Source organism: Limanda limanda, chromosome 20 (assembly GCF_963576545.1).
Source record: "Limanda limanda chromosome 20, fLimLim1.1, whole genome shotgun sequence".
NCBI lineage: Eukaryota > Metazoa > Chordata > Actinopteri > Pleuronectiformes > Pleuronectidae > Limanda > Limanda limanda.
In genome coordinates, this window is record NC_083655.1 from 6,757,871 (window position 1) to 6,782,044 (window position 24,174).

Below are 24,174 nucleotides of genomic sequence, written 5' to 3' on the forward strand. Positions count from 1 at the left end.
AAGTGCTGAAGTGCGAGGTTCTATCATTAGTTACATCCCAGTCCCCGTCATAGTAGAAGCAGAGAATGTGGAACGGGATTCTTTCTGTAAGACCATCCAGCTTGTTTGGAGCCAGGTGTTACTTAATAAACTGCATCAGTGACATCGGCACCACTTTGCTTGTAGCTTCGGTTTAATCATGCATTGAATGTTAGAAAAACAATGACGCATTGCAATGTTTTGCTCTTAATAGTTAACTGTATCGTTGATTAGATTAGTGCTACAGCGAGTGGAAATGTTTCTTATTTTGGTTGTTATAACAAATCTATGCTCTCATATGGTTATTTATACAAATACCAAGAGACAACATGTTCTACACCATCAGAGTAAGGCATGGAGGAAATTGTCTACTTTCCACAGCTGTCTATGATGTAGAAAATGAATTATAGACACTACTTTCACACTCAAGTGCCATTTAATCTACCTGATCGCTGTAAGTCATGGGAAAGGACTGAGGCATCAATGTGCTCACATGATGCAGAACCTCAATTTTAGTTCTCATTAGTATAAATTGGTAATCGATTGTGGGCTAAACCAAATTCTTTCAGATACATAATCTGCACATGTTTGCTATATTAAACAATGGCACACAACAGGACACAAACATACATTTGAAAAATACTGTTGGTATCGGCTTGCTGATTTATGATTTATCAGTCATAATAAACAACATACTAAGATTCTATTATGTTGTCGTTTCAGATTTGTTTCCTCCTGTTTGCAGTCCTTTACATCGTGTCCTACTGCATCATAACCAGATACAAGAGGAAGACTGGTAAGTGCTCCTGCAGAATACGATCTCCCGCTCTGTGGAAAAAGGTATTTCCCAAGTGTTTCGGTCGTGAGACGGTCACACGTCTTAAAGCATCGGTTTAATGCAGCGTGTCTGTGGTGGAACTATTTTCACAGAGAACATTGTAGAAGTCTGGTTATCTGTGTTGCTGCTTGTTTGTGCAGAGACAGAGCCCTTCATTGTACGTCGTCTGAAAGAGAGTCAATTCCAAGAATGCATTAGGTGTTTTAGGAGAGACCTCACCCACAAGTCACCTCTGTTAAAGAGTAAACTGTAAACGCCCAAAATTGCTTTTAGGGCTGTGGCCGCATTGACACAATGGGCTACATTCTGACAGAGAGGCTTATTAGTGATATAACCTGTCCTCTGTAATGAAAATCACTAATGCAAGACTCAAGGGAAGTGAGACACCGGGTGAGATCTTATTTTCTATTCTTCTGGAATGTCTTTCACGCAGGTTTTGATCTTTTGAACCAAGATATGAAGCAGGCTTTATGAACTGTATCCTATTTCCTCAGGACAAATATAGTATGTGGAGGTCACCTGTTCTTCCCTCGTCTCATTTTGAAAGTAGAACACTTTGCACCACAAATTCCTTCTGGAGTTTTGTCCAGCAAGAATCTAGGCTGCTCTTGTTTTTACACTTACAGGTTGGTTTATATTTTTTATGAAAGGGCCAAATTGTAGATGCCTTGATCATTCTTTCAATAATTATATATAGTATGCATGGGAAAATATCAGATTCTTGTATTCTGCAGACACATCAGTAAGTCCCTAACAAATAATAATACAACTAAAATATTGTTTTCCACTAATTTCTATCTTAAATATGATGCAATGTATAAAAACATGCACCGTACACAGCTTATCAGCCTTGTTAGTGTCCTACTATGTGACTAAAGCTGTTTGGTTTCCTTCACAGATGACCAAGAGGATGAAGATGCTGTGGTCAACAGAATCTCGTGAGTTAATGTTCTTTTTCATGTGATTTTGAAAATTTTATAACTTTTCAGGTGAACTAGCAGTTTATGTTTTATACATAGAGACAAGTACATTAAGTTTGTTTAAGTAAAGGGAATATATTTGAGAAAATATAAGCCAGGAAAGTAAGTGAGTAGCTTCAAGAAGGAAAAATAATTAATGAATGTATACGTTACTTTATAGTAATTTATGATAGGTAATAGAGTCATTGAAGTCATGTTTGACCAGAAAAGGACTATCTATTAGACAAATAGATATTTGCCAAATATTGTTTGGTTCCAGTTGATCAATTGTGATGATTGGTTGGACCTACATTTTCTTACATTCTACTGCACTCACTAACTACACTCACTAATTCACTGTCTAACCCACTAATTCCCTCACTGTGTAACTGACACCAGACCAGTGGTGGCAAGTATCAGCGATCTCAGTGTAGAATTACAAATCACACTCACTGATGCTTGTTGTAGCCGCACGCATCCTGCAGAGGGAAGGGAAACTCTAGGTGCATAAAAATAATGGAAAGCATTTCAGAAAACTTAGTTGGTTTCATGACCAGGGCAGGGGGTGTATAAAGTGAAGAGCAGAAGGATGATTGAAAGAACAGGTTGACAATGAGCCTGATGGCTGTTAAATCCAGTGCAATTACAGTGGACAACAAATAAGTTAAATCTGCACTTTTCTTCTGCTTATTAATTCCTATCACACTGTAAATCAAGTGACTATTGTTTAATATAACACATAATCCCAAAGTAATCCCTCAGTAACCAAGTAACCAAGCTTGTAACATATAATCGGATTTTAACAAGAAAAAAACCTTATTACCTTGTTGTTATTCTGCATGTGTTCGTTTTTATCCCGACTGGCCCTAATACTGTGTGTTTTTGTCTGTTTATGTGTGTGTTTGATTCTATTTGCAGATTGTACTTGTGCACCTTCACCCTGGCAGTGTCGGGTGGTGCCGTCTTCCTCCTGCCTTTCTCAATCATTAGTAGCGAGATCCTTCTCTCCTTCCCCAAAAACTATTACATTGAGTGGCTCAATGGCTCCCTCATCCATGGTCAGTGGATCACACAGCTCACGTGTCTTTTCAGTTTCATTAACTCATCTTCTCTCACTTTACAGTCCCGCATGATGTATTTGTTTGCAAATGAAGCAAATATCTTGTAACGTAGATGCATTAACATTCTTAGTAATCATAATTAACTTTATACACTTTTATCAAATTCAGTAGATGTTGTGATTAACATGTCCAAATTGTTTTAAATGTGTAAACACCCACTCTAACCCCAATGTTTGTTTTGCTGTTGTATGTTAACATACACTAATTATATTATAACTGATAATAATATATAAAACTTGTAATAATAGTTTATAATGGATAAGTGCATTGTTGCAGTTTAAAGCTTGAGGCTTTCTTAGTAGAGGTAATATGACTAATTAATAATACATTAAAGTAACATGGGAAATCAACTAAAACACTGTTCAAAGATAAAATAACCATACGTGTCTGTGTAACCCATCGAATTTAATACTTAACAGATTTCATGATTTCTAAAATTTGTAGAAAAGATATAGAATCTTGTAGAATGAATGCTAGTTGTGATTAAGGTAAATGAAGCATACAACACATTTGACTTTGTTTGGTGGTAGATGGAGATAGATAGTTAATTTCTTTACTTCCTTAAAACCACAAGTAAAAAATAAATCTGTTTCATTTGCAGTATCACAATTTTTCAGGTCACATTTTGTCTTTAGTGTCACAATCACCAGTGCAGATTGACAGTATCACCACTGGTGTAATTTAGGCTGTTGGTTGTTCCAATTGCCACCAGAGGGCATCAGAGACTTATACATTGACAAGGAGACACTTGCCAGACCCACTTCACAACCACTGTATAATAACATTCAAGGGAAAACACTCGTGTCACATTAAAAATAAAACTTAATATTGATATTTGATGTATGATTTATGACTGTATACATACACACTTTGGTTTATGCAGGGCTGTGGAATCTGGTGTCACTGTTCTCCAACCTCTGCCTCTTCGTCCTGATGCCCTTCGCTTATTTCTTCCTGGAGTCTGAGGGATTTGCGGGATCGAAAAAGGTAAATTGTCTCAAGTCTTATTTTTATATTTATAATATCTATCAGTCTTAGATTTGTTTATTTCCTTGTATGTGATGCACGGTTACCAACTACCAGAAATTGTGAGAGACTGCAAAATGTAAGAAAATGTAAGGTCGGAATTTTTTTTATTCGTTTTTCTGCTTCTGTATTGGAATGCTTTGCTATTCAGGCAAACATTTCCCTGTCAGCAGCCAAAGCAGCAGCAGCAGCAGCAGGTGCCGAGTCTTTGCCCTCTGCCTGACTCATGCCACTGACCGTAACTGCCACCGCAGAAACCTCATTAACCATGAAAGTCTGAATCTGGTCTTCGCCCAGCGCCACATCCTGACAAACCCTTCCAATAAGGCCATAGACTGCAAACGCTTCAACACTGCTGCATCGGCCCCACTGATTTAAAGCCTGATTCCTTGTCACCCCCTCCCCAGCCCCCTAAAATAAAACTTCAAAAGGACAGGCTAATAATCGAGTTGTAAGGCTCAGCGAACTTCCTCGTTTAATTGATTACCCCCCCCCCCCAAAAAAAAAGAGGCTGGGGGCTCGTGTTCCAAAAGTCCATAAAGTCGCAGCAACATGACAGCACAATAGAGCCTCGCAAAATGGAGGGGGAAAGATTTACTTTTAATACACCTCTATCCTGTGTCACAGTTTGAAACCTCTCTGGTTTATGTCCCTCCTGGCAAAAGCACATAAAAATTAGTCTGTACTGTAGTGTATAGGCCGTTCTTTTCTTCCCCAAGCTCCACTAATTTGTTTCGGTTGGATTTCTTCAGCCGAGGGCCGGCCCTGATGTGTAGGCACCGAGACCAGGGCCTCTTTCACGTGTCTCGTTTTTTTGTTCTTTTTATTTTTTATTTTAGCGAGACTGTTTCTTGCTTCTGCTCGTCCATAAATTTGCTCCGAGGAATCGCTGGTCAATGTTGAGCTGCACGTCCAGGTATATATTGCGTGTGTGCAGAGGAAGGGGTGGAGGTGACACCCGTGTTGCGGCAAAAAAGAAAAAGCCTGAGCCGCCTGCAGAGTCAATCATGCGGCCAGCTGCGAGGAGCATGTAAAACACAGATTCTAGTTTTTATAATGTGATATTATCCCTTTTCCCAGTAACAACAGCATTAGACCACAATGTCATAAGTTTTAATGTGGTATTTTAACCTCCTGGGCTAATGTAACGGCACTACGAGGTCTTTTTGACTGCGGAAATGAAGTGAATGATGAATTTCACTACTAACGTTGTAAGTCAGGCTTTTTCATGTGGCTGTGTTTATGTTTGACGATGTACTAAAAGACGCCACCAGAATAAAGATGGAAATGTGGATGTTTTTTTTTTTTGAATGTTAACTGTTCAGCTCTTCAGAGGCTCTGTCACCTGAATGATTAATAGTTTGCCAAATTGTCCAAATTGTGGATGTATCAGAGTGACTTAGGGCTTTGATGTCAGATGTTATGATCTGGCTTTATTTGTTGCTGTAAAATGTCTCCCACTTTACGGCTGGGTTCTGAAATCTTTGCAGAAGAGCTGCATCACTGAGGCCACTAAAGGTCCTCGTTTGGTTCAGGGTTTGAGGTTCTGATCAGGTTTAACACTCCTCTCTGCCGTGGAGTATTTCTGCCTTTTAAATCTTGCACGTTAGCAGCAATGTTGTTGTTGGGGTGTTTTGACTACATAGGGACAGACTAAAAATGTGTCCAATTGTGAGGCTTTTTATGTCCCACTATAGCACTTCTGTCACGTATCTGTTCTGGTGTCTCCGGACCACCAGTAGATGGCATTATATTGATGAGAGCCATCTGTGAAGATCAGTGTGTTCTGATCATGTTAATAACACATCTCTTTACAAAGACTATAACATCACTGAAAATGTAAAGCAAGCCACTTAAATGATCATCATAATTATACATGACATGTTTCATATTTTGAAGCTATATATATATTATTAACAGTGAGATCATAGTGAAAAAAGTTATTCTTTTATTTACAATCTTCTTAGCACAAACACACCATTTAACCTATTGTAAAGTTAGCCTGATCATGTTTTAATGTCCGTTTAGTTTTACCCCAGACGTAGATCTTTGCGTGAAGAAATGTGTGAATTACGTAAAGTATGCGTTGCAGTGAATAGTCTCTTGGTCTTACCCACAGTATTGAGATGTGTTTGATCCTGAAACGAGTTGGAACGAGTCTGACCCCCTGACTGACCCAGCGAAGGGCCAACAGGTTTCATCTGGTAGTTAAAGAAACTCCTCATCAATCTCATCCTAAGCCCTAACCCGCCGATGATGAGAAGTGTGTTTATTGTGGAGGGAGAGGAGGGGGGAGGAGAGGGGAGAGAGAGAGAGGGAGAGAAAACGTCTCGCCAAGCAAACCCGCGTGGTGTTACTAAGATACTCGTCTTTGTTGGAGCTCCACAATGGGGCCTGGATATTTATTTCAAATCTCCTGCACATGCAGACATTTTTCCCAGGCCTTCTTTCGGGCAGGGCCAGCCGGAGAATATAAAGTGGTGTTTACATACCTTCCTTTAAGGTCACAATGTCTCCCTAAAGCTGCCTGTTACAATGTTCGTTTCCATGGCAACATATTAGTTCGAGCTGGGAATTTAAAAAAGAACAAGCGAGTTGCTCAGGATTTCTCCCCTCCTCTCGTGACTCAGTTTTTCTAAACTAAGGAATGAGTTCTGAAGCTGGACTGATTCTGCACCAGGTTCTTAGTCGTTTCTTGCAGATTTTTATGAAAACCCCCCCGCTCTCTCTGCTTGTCTTCTATCATACATGTGAAAATAACACAAACGATCTAAGAAGGTTAGAGGATTATGTAGATGGCCGCTGACTTTTCTGTAGTCGGAACATTTCGTCGCCATTGTAGGACGGCAAATAAAACGTAACTGAAAATACAGAGCGGCCTTTTCAAAGTTTCCCTTCATATCACAATATTACTGAAAGTCCCCCCCCCCCTCCCCCTCCCCACACCCCGAGGGTTTGAACAATACGACGTGATGCCGATCATTTTCCATGCTCTCGTGCCATTGGTGCTTATTAAGTCTTATTAAGAGTCTTTAGAAGTTCATTCTGCAGCTTTACAGGGGAGTGTCCTTCTCCTCTGCTTTCTGTCTTTGACACGGTCACTGTGCTGCTGCAGCCGACTGGTTGAAGGATACACTAATAAGGTCCCGGGCATCTGGCATGTCTTTAGCAGAGAGGGCAGTCTTTTTTTTCTGCTGGGGAGCAAGAAAAAAAAGGACCCTGCCCCCCCTCCCTGGCTTATTAGATCCTCTGCCCTTGTTCCACACGTCCATGACGGTGAGCAGAAGGATGGGCCGCGGGAGGATCTCTGCCACCGCCTGCTGACCTGCTAAGGATTGATGGCAGCAACAAGGAAGCTCCTGCACCACCTAACTCTTCCTTTGTCTGTTTTTTGTTCTATTAGTCCCCCTTCATCCAGCACAGCCTTGCACCTTCCCAAGAATCACCCCTGACTCAGTATCACAGATTGTACTTTTGTTTTTCTGCAGCACAGGACAGGCACAAAGCTTGTGAACTGTTTCCAAGCCCTCTGTGGCTTTGTGTAATCGGGTGGATTTGCAGGTTGATGTATTTGGCCGCTTGTGTGTCTAGCTTTCGATCTACGTGTGTGTGTGTGTGTGTGTGTGTGTGTGTCGGAGCAGTGGGAAGTCATGCATGTTTGTTTGTTTGCTTGTGCATATGAAGCGGTTCCTTTCCTCTCTGGCCACCGCATGCATTTCTTGGAAGTCTCTCCAGTCTTGTACAACATAGCTGCAGTTAACCAGGCCCTCACTCGATGTCAGTGTGAGGATCGGGGGATGCTGAATATTTCAGAGCTGCTATATTTAGAGGTAGTTACACATTTAGAATGGCAAGAATAGAAACTTTCAGCAGGCGCTCTCAATGCCAAAGCACAGGTCGTTTTTCTTTTTCTTTTTTTCCTCCCCTCTCGTTCTTCATCAGTCGACAGTTTTAGCTTTGATCAATGGTGATGGCTTACTTGGATTTTTTATATTTTTAAACCATCATTTTTTTTTCAAAGCCTTGTGATGAGGAACAAATGATGCAAGAATAGATGAGGATAGACAGGAATTTCAATGTGCAGTGTCATGCATGTGGATGGATCAGTGAGACCAATCAGGCCTCTCGGTGCAGTCGAATCACGTCTGACACTGTGGATTGTTCCTCCAGCAAGGCAGGAGCCAGGGATGATAGTAAGGGAGGTGACAAGCATTGCCTTTGCCCTAAATGATCTGAATGGGTAATGATTTGAGTCTTATAAATGATTGAGAGACCTATCTGAAGGGAATACACCTTCAGCATGGCATGGGCAGCCTGTTAAGGTGGACCGGTGCACATGAGCTGAGACACGTCCTGCCTGTGACTTCTGCTCATCCCGATGCATCCTTAAGAGAGCGCGTGTGGGACGTGGCTCCAGTCCCTGAAAGCATTCCTCTCTCACCTCTCTTACCTCAGGGGAATGGGATGCGCTCAGCCGTTGACTCCTCTCCTCCATCAGTCTCTCTCTGTTGTTCTCTCCTCCTTTATTTCTCTCTCTATTGCTCTCCATCCCTCTTTTCTAATCCAGGGGTGTTGAGTGTTTCCCCACTGCCCAGTTGAGTCGGGATGGGAGATGGTTGATGGGAGACGGAAAAAAAGAGCATGAGGCAGACAGAAAAATTCCTCCCCACGTACGATTTGAGGGTTTTATTTTTAGCATATTGATCCTCATTATTAATGGAATATTGGCACTTACACGTACATGGTCCCCTTAAGATATGTTTTTACTGTGATATATCTGGAATTGTTGTATTTTAAAGATTAATATTTGATGAAAGGTTCCATAGGCCTTATTTACCTTCTCTAACGTTACCTGTCGAGTAGCTGCAGTGTCCACATTGGCCACACTGGGGCACTCCAGACCCTGCCCACTTCTCTGTTGTGCTAGAAAATTCTACCCTCACTCACTGAGGCTTTTCCAGAACATCACTAAGAGGGATGTACATGACGAATGATCGCTGACAGCGGAATGATGCTAAGGGGGATTTTCAACGCCTGTCTATAAATGTCCGAAGTACGGAGTGATTGGGACGGAGATATCGTGTAGACATTAAATTTATCAAACATGTCTTCTACCCATGAAGTTGTCGGCGAGGTGTTTGAAAAGCCGCCCAACCGCGACCAAAATTGTAATACGAACAATGTGCATTTAATCTGCAGGATTAAACTCATTTCCATTCTGTTAAGTGGCGTCGTGATTAACAGGGGCAACTTTCAAACAGACCCCCCCTTCATGTACCTGTTGGCAAATACTGAACAGCAACCGCAAAAGACATTATGTTAGCTGGTAACAAATTGCTCACATGTACCTAATTTAAACCGCACTCCACAAGCAGCGCGCCCTTGTTAGCCGTGCCTGGTTGCCAACCTGACATGTGTATGAGAACACCTATCCATCTTCCTGAGCTCGACAGCTCGGCTCTCCAGCGGGGCGGGAAATGGAAACTGTGTGAACAGGTAGAGGACGGACTTTATTAACCACTCAGCAGTTTGTGACCCGGAAAACCCAAATTACCCCAAAACCCTCTTGTCTGCCCGGCCTGGGACGCGACCACGGTGCTAAAGGAGCTCCTAATCAGCCCCAGATGGGAGGCCTGCTCTTGATCGCAGACAGTAGCTGACCCAGCCAGGCTTTATGCTCCTTATAGCACCCCCTCCTCCTTTTTTTTAATTTCACCTCTGCGACCACAGGCCCTATTAGACCCACTTTATAGACCTCAATATGTGTGTATTAAAGAGCTGTTTTACAGAGAAATCCATGTGGGCACTCATGTCATGTTTGTGTGCCGTGAATGGAAATGACGCGGTTTAGTATGAGCGATGGAGTTAGGAGGGAGATGTCTTGTAAAATTAATCTTATTTGGTGTTTTATAAACTGGATATCAAACCATATAAAACCACCTTCCAGCTCAGAGCAATGAAAATGTGTGTGATTAATGTTTTTTGTTTTCAATGAAACTCTGTGTGTCTGTTGTGATACTGATTTCAACTGTACCAACCATATCTAAATATAGTTTTGTTTTTTTTTGTCAGGGAATCAAGGCACGTATTCTTGAGACCTTTGTGATGCTCTTCCTGCTGGCTCTACTCATCCTGGGTATAGTGTGGGTGGCATCCGCACTCATTGACAATGATTCAGCCAGTATGGATTCACTCTATGGTATGTTTTTAATGCTCTCTTGTGAGTCATGTGTGCCTGTTAATGTCTTTGTTTTAATTTTTTTAAGGGAATAGTTCAATTGGAATTATTTAATTAGTTGTGAAGATGTATGTCCCTCTCATGACTGCCTGAAGAATGGATTGAGCCAAGCTTTCTTCACAAACATGCCCACCTCTAACAAATTTACTAATAATATCTTGCTTGTTAAATCCATTAGAAAAATCTAACTAGAATATCCCTTAGTGCTCAGAGTGAATACCACCTCCAAGGCCTAATAGTCCCCTTAAATCAATACAAATTAAGGTCTCTTCATTTTTCCTGGAGAAATAAACAAAAATGTCAAACAACGCCCTATCTCGTAATGTTGAAGAAAGTGAAAAATAATTCCCCATAACCAAATCTGCTCCAAAAGTTTATGGCCCATAACCCACCCCTCCACCAGGTTTCAATAAAATTGGTTCAGCAGTTTTTGCATTATCCTGCTAATAGAAAAACAGACAAATAGAAATGAAAACATAACCCCTGTGGCAGGGGTGAAAAACAAGATAAATCATGTTTTTTACTTGGGAGTTGCATGCTGGAACAGTTTCTAGCATAGTTATCAAAATGTTGACCTGTCGTTTTCATAGTGTATATTTTATTTAATCAATGTATTTTTTTCTTCAGATCTTTGGGAATTCTACCTTCCATACCTCTACTCCTGCATATCTCTAATGGGAGGATTGCTTTTACTCAGTAAGTCATTTAACGTAATCATGAATGCACTGAAGCAAAGAGAAAATCAGAGCTGCTCTGGTGTTTATCATTGAGTTCAGTTTGTTGTGAATAAACACGCTGTTTTCTGCCTGTGTCTAGTGAGCACTCCAGTGGGATTGTCCAGGATGTTCACAGTCATGGGCCAGTTACTAGTAAAGCCAACAGTAAGTAATCCTTCTGATGGAGTATTTAAATATACAGTTTTAATAGTTCAATGCTCAATAGGAAAAGTGAATAGTTTTACATTTTTTATGCACAATAAAAGACCAGTTGAACTTGAACACATCGACTCCGACTTGAACCTCCTTAGCTCCTCCTGACGGTCATTTACACCCCCGACAGACGACTACAAATACATCACCAACTCATCCCCTCATCTGCCATCTCTCCAGTCCCACTTTGGGCCTAATTATTACCCATTTCATCTCCTCCTCCTCTGCTCCCTCCCCTTCAGATCCTGGAGGACCTGGATGAGCAGATTTACTGCATCCATTTGCAGGAGGAAGCCCTTCAGAGGAGATTAAACGGTATGTCTGTGGGAGACGTGTTGGCACATTATAGGGGAAGGGAGGGGGGGGTTTGACTGTCCTATTGGGTGTGATGGAGCATGCCACACTGGAATCAATTAGCATTGAAAATTCAGCCAGGCATGCACACACACACACACACACACACACACACACACACACACACACACACACACACACACACACACACACACACACACACACACACACACACACACACACACAAAATGACATTCACAAAGACCCACACAAACACACACACACTTGACACCAGCCTTTGTCTACCACTGCTTTACTCTCATAACTTTCTGATTAAGGGCAAAGCAGCCATCATGACAGGGACCATATTTTATGCGAAGGAAGTTTTTAAGCATCCATTTAAGACATTACCGTGCTACTGTCACTGCCGGGGAAATGATTGCCTCATTTAATGTCAGGCCCAGAATGGTAGCCTGGGTAATAGGATGGAAATTAAATCTTTTACAAGAAGTTTTGGCTCAGTCCTGTTGACATTAAAGAGCAGCAACTTTTTTTTTTTTTTTGGTGACTTTTTGAAAAGAAACCAGGAGCCTTGTGCTGTTTGTTCTCTGGACCGGGAACAAAGGCAATGTTTAAAGAATTTAAGGATGGTGCCGATTTTATTTTCGCAGCCTGCATTTCCTCTTCATGCGCGCCCCTCCGCGTTCCCAGAGGCCTTGTTTGACGTTGAATTACTGAAAAAGCAGGAAGTACTTGGGCCACGTTCCAAAACTTACTTTAATATTAACTCAAGCACGCAACCAAGTGTACAGATGCGAGTAAATGAAGAGGATGAGCGTCCTTTCAAACCAGGGAGGTAAGGGAGATCCCTCGCTGATAACGCTTGTTTTCAAATGCTACGCCGGCCACCGCTATAGACTGCCACCTAAGCGTATGGTTCCTTAGGGCTCATTCCACACTGCAATGCTTTGAACTAAATGATAGAATAATTGTAATCTGTTCCTTATCATCCCCAAGTCTGTTTGATCTTTACAAGTCACTGTGAGGCAGCAAAAAAAAGAGAAATAAAAGTGGTCAACATGTCCATGTGTGCACCGAGGCCAAGCTGCAATTCATTTTTGTCCCGTTTAAAGAGGTGGGAATTAAAGGCAAAGGAGGATGTCGACATGAATGTTTTTATGCGCACGGTGTATGCACGTGCACACACACTCAACGTCCATGCTCACACATAGGTGAAACTGAAGGCTAGAGTGGTGTTCCTTTTGATCTGCCGAGAACACTGACTAGGAGGCAGTTCAGGGACAGTTCACAGGACACACTCCAGAGGTGAGCAATGCCGTCTCCTTGCTTCACCTGTGTTCTCTCTCTGCATCCAGCTCCCCGAACAGATTATCCTCTCACACAGTTTGTGTTTGTAGATGCGGACGGTTGGGCCACATCAGTTGATGCAGTTGTTTGTTTACGCGTCTGAGCCTTTGTTGTACTCCCTCTACGTGCAGTTGCCCATTTGTAATGACACAGTTTTTAATTGTGTTGATCAGAAGCTTGTGGTTTTAACCGGCTGACTGGACGTGTGTCTGTTTTCTTTGTGCAGAGCACGATGAACCCATAAAGTGAAATGTTCAGAAAAATGCTCCTCGAACATCTAGATAAGCTGCTTTTTTTTTTACATTTTGCTTGCAAACTAGTTTTTTTTTTACATTGCCACTGATTTCCCTAGGGAATAATTCATGGATCTGGATGAATAAAATCTATTATATTTAACTGATATCTATAAGTAGGTGCAATTTGGTGCAGATTGATTGGATTCAAGGGGACTGTTGGGCCTTGGCAGAGGTATGCGCTCCACTGAGTTGCCATTGGATCGGTAATGATTGACATAAAATGAGCTGGCGACAGTTTTGATAACTCAATCATTTATTAAAAAAATGAAATAGCTTTGGTTAGTTCTCATTAAACTTAATGGCACTAGTTTCTAATCCGATGCATTTCTTTATGACCTCACTGTCTTTACTCAATACTTAAAGAAGATTAATAATGCACAAAGCCTCTTCTAAAGATGGTATCAGGGACTTGATCTTAACGCAGTAAAGCATCTTTGAGATGAGTTATCCCGACTGAAAGAACTTTGCTATGTACGTGTTTCAAATAATTCAGGCTGTGGGGATAAAAGGGGCTCATACCTAATTCCTGCAAGCTGCACCTAGTTAAATGACTGTAGGTATGATTTCAACAGGCACTCTGGCTTAGAATGTGTTCTGAAAGTACAATCTAATAACTCAAGTCGACAAATGCACTGCAGCACGGGCAGTGTGGCACACATTCCTGTCCACGCTGCCCTTTCAAGACCCTGATCTGCTGATATCAGAGCAACAGAGCGCCTGTCCAGATGCTATGCGGCACAATGACCTTGCCGGCGCCTCTGTTGTCTCAGCATGGTGTTTAGCATATTTGTAGGTGACGTAATTTTTCGGCTGTGGTGAAGGTTGGAGAGGATACGTTGAATTACTCCAGGCCTTCCTGGCTGCCAGAAGCCTCACTCAGCATCTCTGCCTCGCTGTAATTCAGTGTTCTACTCAATGCTGCCAGCTGAGGGAGAAGAATTTATTTAACTTCAAGTTGCAATGATGTCATTGGAGATACTGCAGTTGAATTTCTCACCATTTTACCCGTCTGCTTGGAACAAGTAATGATATTGTTCTTTGTTAGATCTACTACTTTGGATCTTTGTTAAGGATCTAGATTTCATTTGATCAATGATTTATCTGTGCCGGGTGACGAGTAAGGCCGTGTTTGGATATGTTATGCACATGGGTGATAGATTAGTTCGCTTGCGGCTGAGCAGATTTGGCTTCCCCGAGGCTGAGTGTTCAGTGCGTCTCTATAGAAAAAGAGCTGTTGAACTGTCCGTGACATTTCCTGTTGTGTTGTGACTGCATTTGCTCGGAGGGTTCAAACTTTCCCCTGCTTAGATCCCAGGACAGGTATCAGCGAGGGCACAGACACGACGGTTCACTCTCTCTCCCCGTCTATCTCACCTCTTTTGCCTACTTCAACCCATCCAGACAGGGCGTGTCGTAATGACAGAGGGAAGAAAAAGGTTTGATCAAAGTGATTGGTCCTTCACTCTTGTAACAAAGATGAAAGATGGTATTTTTATTGCACGCTAGTAACAGTGTAACACTGAACTAATTGGTCTTGATCTGCCAGTCACCCCAGGGGATGCAAATGGATACTCTTCCACTTTGGCTCGGAGGGGCCTCTGCGCTAGTGCGTCAAGCTGGAAGGAAAACAGAGTAAAATAGATAAATTAGCCTTAAATGAGCCGGCCTTGTGGTTTTCCTGGAGAATCCCTAGCTGTCTTCTCTAGCCCACTCAACCAGTTGTGGCATGTGCTAGACAGCTCCTGACACAAGAGATTATTTTTACTTGTTGGAGATCACATTGTTGTGTTCTGAGCAGGATTACTTGTTTTGATGGGATTGCTTAATAAAGATTAGTCAAATACCAAAAGCTGAGGTAAGTCAAGCACAGTGAGAAGTTAATTAGGGCGTCATCTACCGTTTTTGTCTGATTTGATGTATGAGAAATGTGTGGAAATAATGTATTTAAACCTGAATTGAGTGAAATAACGAAGAAAAAACTCGAGGAAGCATCTGATTTTGCAACAAATGTAATTAATTGAAATGTTTCTGTCTCTGCAGGATCGTCCTCGTACACTTACACTTACACCCGAGGAAGCTTTACTCACCAGCTCAACAAAGAATTGGACAATGTCAGAAACCAAAGGAATAAATTAGGTAAGTTTTTGTGTTATGAGATACGGCCGATGGGAATACGGAGGGATCCGGTCTCAGAGTTTTTCGCCCCTCTGTAGATGTCAATGAAGTTAGCTTTTTACTTATTGCTGACAGACGGCCGCTTTCTCTCCATCTGCCTTAATTTCTTAATTTGGACTTGGACCAGAACTGCCTGATAATTTTCCATCCATTTTAGGATATTATAAATGAGGCTTGAGCCTTTTGGGGAGAAGGGTGGGCGGGGGGGGGGAGCACAAAGGCACTTAGGATATTGGACAAGATGCAAACTTTATATTGTAGCAAGCCTTTTAGTGTTGTCATTAATTTAGAAGGATGGTGCATATAAAGTGCACTTGGCAAACTTCTCGGGCAGGCAGGGTGGGTGCACTTTGAGAATCAGGAGGACTAACAAGGTTGGAAATAGAGAAAGAAAGTCAATATGGTAAGAACTAGAGGGCAGTCAGATGTTAGATGCATATTGTAGGTGGACTGTGGAAGTCCATAACAGGAGAAGGTGCATGTAGTGTACAGACTGTCATCTGTTTCTACACACATGGCTGATGAGCTGTGGAAATAAGAGGAAGATGGAAGATATAAACCTTGAATTGGTTCATCTGTCTTGGAGGAATGAGACACATTAGTTGCTCACACACACACACACTCTGACCAAAATATAAATCAAAACATTAATTTTGCTGCATTTCTTTTTATCCAGGATTTATTATTGTTTCCACTAATTAAGGCAATGATGATTGTGGCTAATTAAAGAGGAAGAGCATCTTTTTTGAAGGTTATGAAATATATATTTTACCTGGAGGGGGGAAAGGGGGTTTCGATGAGAGTTGAGATTGGGTTTGATATGCACACACACGATATGTTTTACCAAACCAAGCTGTACAAACCCTGTAAACAAAGCCGGAGGGGTTTGAGGTTTCAGTCGTCGTCTTTGATGAACATATTAATTAACCAGTGGTGGAAAGTGGTTTGTAATGGAGGATCTGAGCTCATCACGGAATCTCGCTATCAAAGAATCAGTTCTCCTATATTACTGAAGAGAAACAACCTTGCACTTGGTCTCACTCTCGTTTCTTTTCAGAGAGAAGAAAGAAAGCATCAGGTTGGGAGAAGAACTTGTTGTATCCCATAGTGATGCTGATCCTGCTCGCTGGAACGGTGAGTGCTGAGACTGACCTATCATTAAGCCTGAACTGTTTACTCATGGCGTATACAGCCTGGCTGGTGGCCATTGGTTATAACACTGCACCTCAAACTCCGTCCTCTGACAGTTTTCCCACAGTGTCTGGGTGGGGGAACCACTTTTGTTTAATAGCTGTTTAAGACAATGCTGAATAGCCACCTGCAACAACTGTGATTTTCAATAGATTATAGTGTGGGAATACTGTTTACGCCGTCTGATATTGTTAGATAAGTTAGAACGGCCATGTGAGACGCATGGCACGTGCATCACACAACCCCCACATTGTTCGAGTTTTGAGAAGCTTAATGTTGGAATGGTTAAAAATCACAAGACGGTTATTATGCATGGCCATACTTAAGGATCAGCAAGGCCCTGCAATTCAATTATGTCATGATGCTGGATACTTTTAGGATTTGATCAATCTTTTTTATAATGATACCATGTGTAAACAAATCTTTATCTTCCTCTCTGTCTGCAGACAATCTCAGTTATTATGGTGGCGCTGAACATCCTCTACCTTCTGGTGGATGAGACGGCCATGCCCAAGGGATCCACAGTAAGCCCGCTGTCTAAATGAACTTTATTTTTATCACCACACACACGCACACGCTCCTATCAGCTGGCCATGTTCCTGGTGGAGACATAAGTCAAATTCCGGATATGCTCAGGTGCACGCTGGAAGAAAAGGACCGACCAGATGTTAATCAGGCCTCAACCTTGTGCCTCTGGTTTTGTTTTGGAAGCTCATTGAAAGTCATTTCACAGCAGCGTGCAGATTCAGTGAGCTAGCGACGTGTCTCAGGTCCACAGTGGGTGAATAAGTTGCTTTTCCTTCGCTCTGCAGAGGCAGACAGGGCCAGGTGAAGGGCTCTCACTGTGAGGCACACAAACTGAGTGTGCACCGACTCCCAGAGATTCACATCTCTGCCTAACATGCAATGTGTTTTAAGCTTTCCCTATCTCTTCTCATCTGCAGTGACAGAGGTGCACGTGCGTGTGCTTGCCTGCGCGTGTGTGCGTTTGTGGTTGCATTCTTGTCTGAGAGGGGGCAACATAATGTATCCTATTTCTCCCTCATTTCATTTCACGTCTTGCGGGCAACTGACAGAGCTGCCCTCAACATTCCAATTATTTTATTGAGCAGAGATGTTTTCTTTGGCATGACGCGTCGCAGAAAATCCCCCAAATTACACTTGTCATGCAGCTTGAAGCTGTCCTCCCTGACAGTGTGGCCCCACTAAATGGTTTATGCGTTTGTTAAGCCGAATGGAAGCCACACCTCTGATCTTACAGCACTACAGGGAGAAGGGGGGGGAGGAGTGGGGGGTGGGAGAGAGACTCGTCTTCCATAACAATCGATACTGATATGGTATCCATCTATCCACCTGTTAACCCTGCCTTCCAGCTGTCAAAGTCCATCCCTCCAGCTCCGAAATGCCCTTTAAGATCCCTGCACGCTGTCTGGAAGGAGATAAGCACAGGCGAGGGAAATATAAAGAAGTCGAGAGAGAGCGGCTGGTTTGAGGTCTGGATGAGACTCAGACTGTGGGAAAGTCAAATGAGGCCCTGATGTGCTGATTGTTGTGTGTGGGGGGGGTGGGGGGGGCAGCACAATGGAAGTGCCCTGTCAATGTTTGTCTTCCTCTCCAAATACGCATCCCTCTGTAGTTCTTAGCATACTGAGCAGTGCCCCGGCTCAGCTTTACAGAGCAGAGGATGGAGGATGAGGGGCAATGAGAGATGAAGAGTAGGGAGAAGAAGCAGGTGGATGCAGAGGAGGAGAATGCAAAGATGCTGTAAGAACAAGGTGGAGGAGGAGGTGAAGGGAAACCGAAGCTGCCTCTGTCAAAGGACACGGTGTTTTACAGCTTGATGAACAAGCACTAAGAGGAACCAATAAAATAGTAACTGCAGGCCTGGTCTTTGGCAGCCACCACACTTGACACTTTATTTTGTAAAATGGACAATTAGCTGCAACTGGACTGTAATTTTCCCCTCACTAAAGATGCCCTTCTCTCCACACACTCAAATGCACATAAAAAATACCTCCACATAAGCACCTTAACTACGACTTCTCAACTCGTGTCTGATGACTTTTTGTTCTCACTCGCTGATAATGTCTCTAATTATGGGAAACTCTAAAAATCAAAGAACAATTAGACGAAAATGGTCTGACAGTGAGAGTGAATGTACCAGTGGGACGGCCAATAAGTGTCTGTGGCTTTACAGCTAGTAATTAGAAACAAAGGAGAGTGACATTTTTATAAGATAAAGTAGAATTAAATATATAAAGTATATTATCACAGGGTTAAGCCGCTATATGATGAGTCTTGTTTGTTTTGTGATGAAGTCCCGTAGGATTCTCTCCCATGAGTGAAGTAAGAAATCGAGCAACACATTCCTAAAAGAATATTAATATATATATCTTTAAATGACATCTCTATTGAAGAGGTTAAGACTATCTGTGTTTCTGCTCTTGTTTTTGACAAATACTCAATAATTTCACACAGCAAGAATTAATTGCAATTAATTTCTTTAAATTGGCTGGATTCATCCAAGCACATCCAGAAGGAGGAACCTTAAGTTTAAGCACCTCTGATATCTTATATTTATTAAGTCTTTATGACGCTATTCTGCATTTTTGTAATGTTCAAATGCGTATGCTGGGAAAAATATATGTGTTGTATGTTAAAATGAAGCAAGTTAAAAGGTAGCGTTACTTGCAAGAGACACCTGAGGTCAAATGTTCACGACGTAAGACACAGCTCCGTGTGTGAGAGCGAGTGAGGTGCTGACAAACCTTGCAGATGTGCAGGTATTGCAAAGTGTTAATCTTACAAGAAACAAATGCAGTGCGTCTGCTGACTGAGCCGTGGCAGGCAGCACAGACGAATACAGCCCCCCCCCTCGTCTCATTTTGACACACACACAAACACACACTCCATCACCCTTCCTGCTACTGGAATGAAAAGAAGCAAAGAGTTGAAAGGAGGCGTACTGTGAAAGCTCGCTGTCCTGAGTGCGCACATACATGCATACATGCTCGCCCGCCCTCCATTAATAAATGACATCAGATGCTGTCTGCTAATTCCCGGTGTAAGAGAGAAAGAGCACTGCGCCACGGCTCTGCAGTAAGCTCCCAGGGATGACAGTTGCATAAAAAGGCATGAAACAACCTGCCAGGCTTTCCTTTTTTCTTCAGGCTCTTTTAAGAAACAAATCAAGACGAGGAAACTAAAGGAAGAAATCAAACGTAATCCAATATAATAATAAACTAAAACTACAGACCATACGACAGTATCCGAATATACACTGTGTAGTTATATGTTTGTATTTCAAGAACAGTAAACATATGTCAACCTGACAGTTATATGCTGGATTTAAACAGCACTATTGTAGGCTATATTATGTTATTGTCGACTAAAGCAATTGGACAATTGCCGTACAGTTGTTTGCAAAAGAGTTGAACGTGATCAGCATGAAACCCTGAGCTGTAAATAAGTGGAAGCAGAGAGTAAACGCTGTGGTCATGGTCACTTCTCATTTGTGGACATGATTTACAATATTGTAGGTGCCCCATACAACACTGATCCTTTAGAGGACCAACAAAAGCGAATACTTAATTGACAACACAGATGCTTGGTATGTGTTCTCTTGCACCACTTTAAAAAAGGGGGTTTAGGGGTTGTGTGTTAGTGCGTGTGTGTTAGTGCGTGAGTGGCAGCGGCAGGTGGGAGGTGTGGGGGCGGCCCAGTGTGTTTGCTGAAGTATTTGTTTTGTTGTTTTTATGTTTTTGCCGCGCTTTCAGCCTGTACACTCTTCTCACCGTAAGCAATGTGCCGTTTTTGTTTGAACACCTGTTCACATATTGTATGATCGACAGTGATTTGAAAAGAGCCTCTTTCATCTTGTTCCATTCATTACTTTGCCAATTTGATTCTGTCTTTCTCAAGTGGGGAAATTCTTCATGCACGTTGCAGGATTTCTACAATTGCGTGTGTGTGTGTGTGTGTGTGCACGCACTGTGCCTGCAGCACGCACACACACACGCACGCGCAATTATAGAAATCGCGGAATGTGTTTTCCGTGTTCCTCTTTTTGTGTTTGGGATGTGTTGATATGAGATTGGTGTGTGGTGACACTGAGTAACCCAGTATTTTGTCTGCATCTCCGTCTTCCAGGACCGAGGCATCGCGACCACCTCTCTGTCCACGTTCGGCGTGGCTCAGGCGGTGCTGGAAATCCTCCTCATCTTGTATCCTTTCAGTGACCCCCTCCACCCTGCTCTTTGTCCGTGGGCCGAAGTAGCATGCTCCATGGCCAAGAGCAACAATGTCCAGCCAGCTTTTGTTTATCCAGGACATACTTCAGCCAGACACCTTCCGGAAGACACGTTTGGGGCTGTTTCATCACCTTTTATCACCGGTGAAAAGGTCCAGACTTAGATACTTAAAAACAAAAAACGTCAACTCAATGAAGCTGCTTTGCTCCCAGCAGAAAAGTGTTTCTGGTCCTTGATTGATTTGCTGAACAGCTACTTGATGGTGTCGTCTGTGGTCGGCTTCTATAGCCTGCGGGTCTTTGAGGGACTCACTCCCAGGAAGGATGACACAACCATGACAACGGTAAGGATGGGGGGGTAGAGGAAGGGAAAGGGGTGCTGAGATGGCTCCTGAGCTGCTGATGTGTTTGGGACCCCCCTGTGTTTCATCTCTCCCGCCTTCCTCTCCACTCCGGACTCCTACTGTTCACTAATGTTTTCTTCAGGGCCCCTCAATGGCTTTAGTTGATCTGTCCAATATTTGTTTGTGGGTTGCGCAAACACTGGCAAAGTGCAAGCTCCTTTCTTGTACATCAGAGGGAGAGTGGAGTTTTGGTGTGTATGGGATTGGGGTGGGTGGGTGGGGGGGGGGTTCTGTTAGGCCCACAGTGGCAACTATTCACTTGGTAATGAGTTTGGGAGTGGTGAGGCTTGTTAACTAGCCATGACGCTCCAGTGAAAGGACTTGAGGAGACAATGGAGAGGACCTGGTAATGAGCAACTTCAGAGGTAATTGTACAATATGTGGAACTAATTTAACATCAAGTGGTGTGTGTGTGCGTGCATGTGTGGGCATTTCACGGCTCAGGCTGTCGGTGCAATTGGTGCTTTTTCCTCCCAATTCTCACAGTTTTCCTTCCTTTAGAGAAACTGTAGGTTAAGTTCTGAAGTCCGATTATATGCTCTGGTTTTTGTAGATCATTGGCTGCTGTGTGTCCATCTTGGTCCTGAGCTCAGCCCTGCCAGTGATGTCCAGGACTCTAGGTGAGTGTGTTTGTCTGCCTGAATGTCCAGAGTGCGAGCAAGATAATAGAGATTAACTGGCAATAGATATTAGAATCGATATTTTAAGAAATATGGATTTTCACCTAGTATCTGTCCACTAAATATCAATCTACAGTCAGCATGATTAGCTGAGCATAAACAACAGCCAGCCTAAACCCCAGACACTGCTTTTTCACCAAGATATTTGTTTTCTTTCATTTGTTTTGTATTATTGCATTTGTCGCATGCATTCTCCTGGATTTCTACTGACTTTATACCAAGGGAAACTGCAGAGCCTCTCACCCGGACATTTGCGTTTACACATGCACATCCGGGGAAAACACAGAGTAATGAAAAAACATGTCTGAAAGCAGCTTAAATGACCTCGCCACAAACAGCCAGAGAGTAAATGCTCCTCCCCCACACCGGCGTATTCAGCACCACCGCCATCACCAGACCATTGAGGTTAGCAAGTTGAATTCTCCTATAGTTTCCCATAGTGACGTTAGAAACCAGCCCAGGGAGAAGGGGTAAAAATGACAGGAATAGTGCCGTCACAATGGCACTAATAAACATGCAGAGTGCAGAGCACAGCTGTTCAAATAGCACTACTCCGTGTGTGTGAGACCAACAGAGAGGGAGAATGGGACGGAGCGAGCATACAGTGACTCATTGGAAGCTTTACAAAATATCAACAGGTTCTGCTTTGCGAAGCTGAATAGATGAAAAGGAATAAATGCACGAGACAGAGTCGGAGAAAAAAAGGCCACGGAGAGCTGAGTGTGACGAAGTGAGATGTTAAGAGACATGAAAAGGTTTTGTGTGGACGTGAGGTGGTTTTTGTGTGCGTCAGTGTGGGAAACGTACAGGAGCAGGAGGAACTGTACACGGCAACACAACAGTCAGCTGGATTCTGTGTGTTTTAACAATGTAGTGACAACGTGGTCTCATGTTGTGCAGTCGCTGAACTTCATGACTTCTGGAACAAGCTAATGATTTTTAAAAATTTAGCCCGATTGAGGTGTTTTAAAAACTATAATTCTGATGCCGATATATCTGGCAATGATTCTTAAGATGTAATTTTTAAACCCTTATGACAGAGAAATGCTATCAAGGCATGATCGGTTTCTTCTGTCGTGAAAACAATATTAATCTTGATTCACTTACAGGAACAAAACAGAAGAATCTCTCTGTTCCATATAATCCTGATTAATTCGACATGTGCATGCTGGATGCATTTGCCGGCTGCATGCTAATGTCTCAATCTCTGCCACTGTGTCCCTGACATTTCAAATGCCAAGAATGTCTTTATCCCCAATTAGATTTTCTCAAATTACCAGACCCAGATCAAAACCTTTGGCATTAGACATAAATGTATCTGGGCCGCGGTGGCCAGCTGTATCGACGGGGGTCTCCATCATCTCGCTGGCCGTCTCTTCGCAGGCAATTCTGTTAAAGGTCCTTGATGCTTGCAAACTGCTCACTGGGGCTGTAAATACATCGCTCAGGACACGGAATCGATCGGCCAATCTAATTGACGACGGAGGTTGTGAAGATGTAACAGTAGAAGAAGAATGTCCAGAGACGAGGGCTTCTTCAGTCGGACACGTCCTAATATCATTTCCCACTTTTAGATGAGTGACTGGAAAATCTTTGCGGTGCTGGGTTTAACATGTTGATGCATCGATGAGGTTGGTCAGTCTTGGACGCACAATTAACATCTCAAAAAGACGTAAATAGAGCCTGACTGATATGGATTTTTGGAGACAAGATATCGTTACTGATATTAGAGAGTAAAACATTTTTCACACAGGAAACCATTATGGCGCTGCTGGTTTTCCAGGCATCGCGTGATCAGCTTGGACTGATGCTGTGAAATTGTTGTATCGGTTTGGAGCTAAGAGGAAGCTGCAGGAGAAACTGCTACTTCATCTCTGTCCCACGGTCCTGACAGAGAGAGATGAAGTCCACCTGCAGCTCATACCCACTCTGCTGCTATACTTAGTCACCCTTTCTTTCACCGTCCACCGGGAGCAGACCTTACAACACCGGAGCTCCTAATAATACGTAGTCAAGTGATGAAGATGAGCATTGCCCTTTCTTTTTCAGCTAGTTTAGATATTGAGGCAAACATTATATATGCACATTCAATATTCTGTCAATATCAGGGAACATTTGCTTTTAAGAGACGTGTTTTTGTTCCTGGGTGAAAATCTGCAAGATATTGTGCAACACTGAGCTTCACAGAAACTTGCAAGATGGTATGTGTTCATTGTTTGAATGTGATGTGTCATTCTCTCAGTTGCTGACTCAGGTGCATGTGTGCACAGGTGACTTTGACTCGAAAAGAATCAAAGTCCACTCGGGAGTGGCTTTCTTTTTTTAGACATGAAGCACACAGGGCTGGTCTTTGACAATCATAAAGAATAATGGTGTAATAAATGACTT

At 42.7% G+C, this 24,174-nt stretch overlaps 1 protein-coding gene across 1 annotated transcript in view; it reads left to right on the forward strand.

Annotated features, from left to right (window-relative positions):
• The window catches only part of lmbr1 (limb development membrane protein 1), a 29,365-nt gene that overhangs the window by 3,408 nt on the left and 1,783 nt on the right, over window positions 1–24,174 (forward strand). The window contains exons 2-15 of the mRNA XM_061094043.1: window positions 742–814; window positions 1,755–1,794; window positions 2,734–2,873; window positions 3,820–3,923; window positions 10,035–10,161; window positions 10,828–10,896; window positions 11,017–11,081; window positions 11,372–11,444; window positions 15,128–15,223; window positions 16,320–16,396; window positions 16,900–16,977; window positions 20,603–20,676; window positions 20,956–21,046; window positions 21,660–21,726. Of these exons, the coding sequence (XP_060950026.1) occupies window positions 742–814; window positions 1,755–1,794; window positions 2,734–2,873; window positions 3,820–3,923; window positions 10,035–10,161; window positions 10,828–10,896; window positions 11,017–11,081; window positions 11,372–11,444; window positions 15,128–15,223; window positions 16,320–16,396; window positions 16,900–16,977; window positions 20,603–20,676; window positions 20,956–21,046; window positions 21,660–21,726 (1,174 nt within the window). The remainder of the gene's footprint in view (window positions 1–741; window positions 815–1,754; window positions 1,795–2,733; window positions 2,874–3,819; window positions 3,924–10,034; window positions 10,162–10,827; window positions 10,897–11,016; window positions 11,082–11,371; window positions 11,445–15,127; window positions 15,224–16,319; window positions 16,397–16,899; window positions 16,978–20,602; window positions 20,677–20,955; window positions 21,047–21,659; window positions 21,727–24,174) is intronic.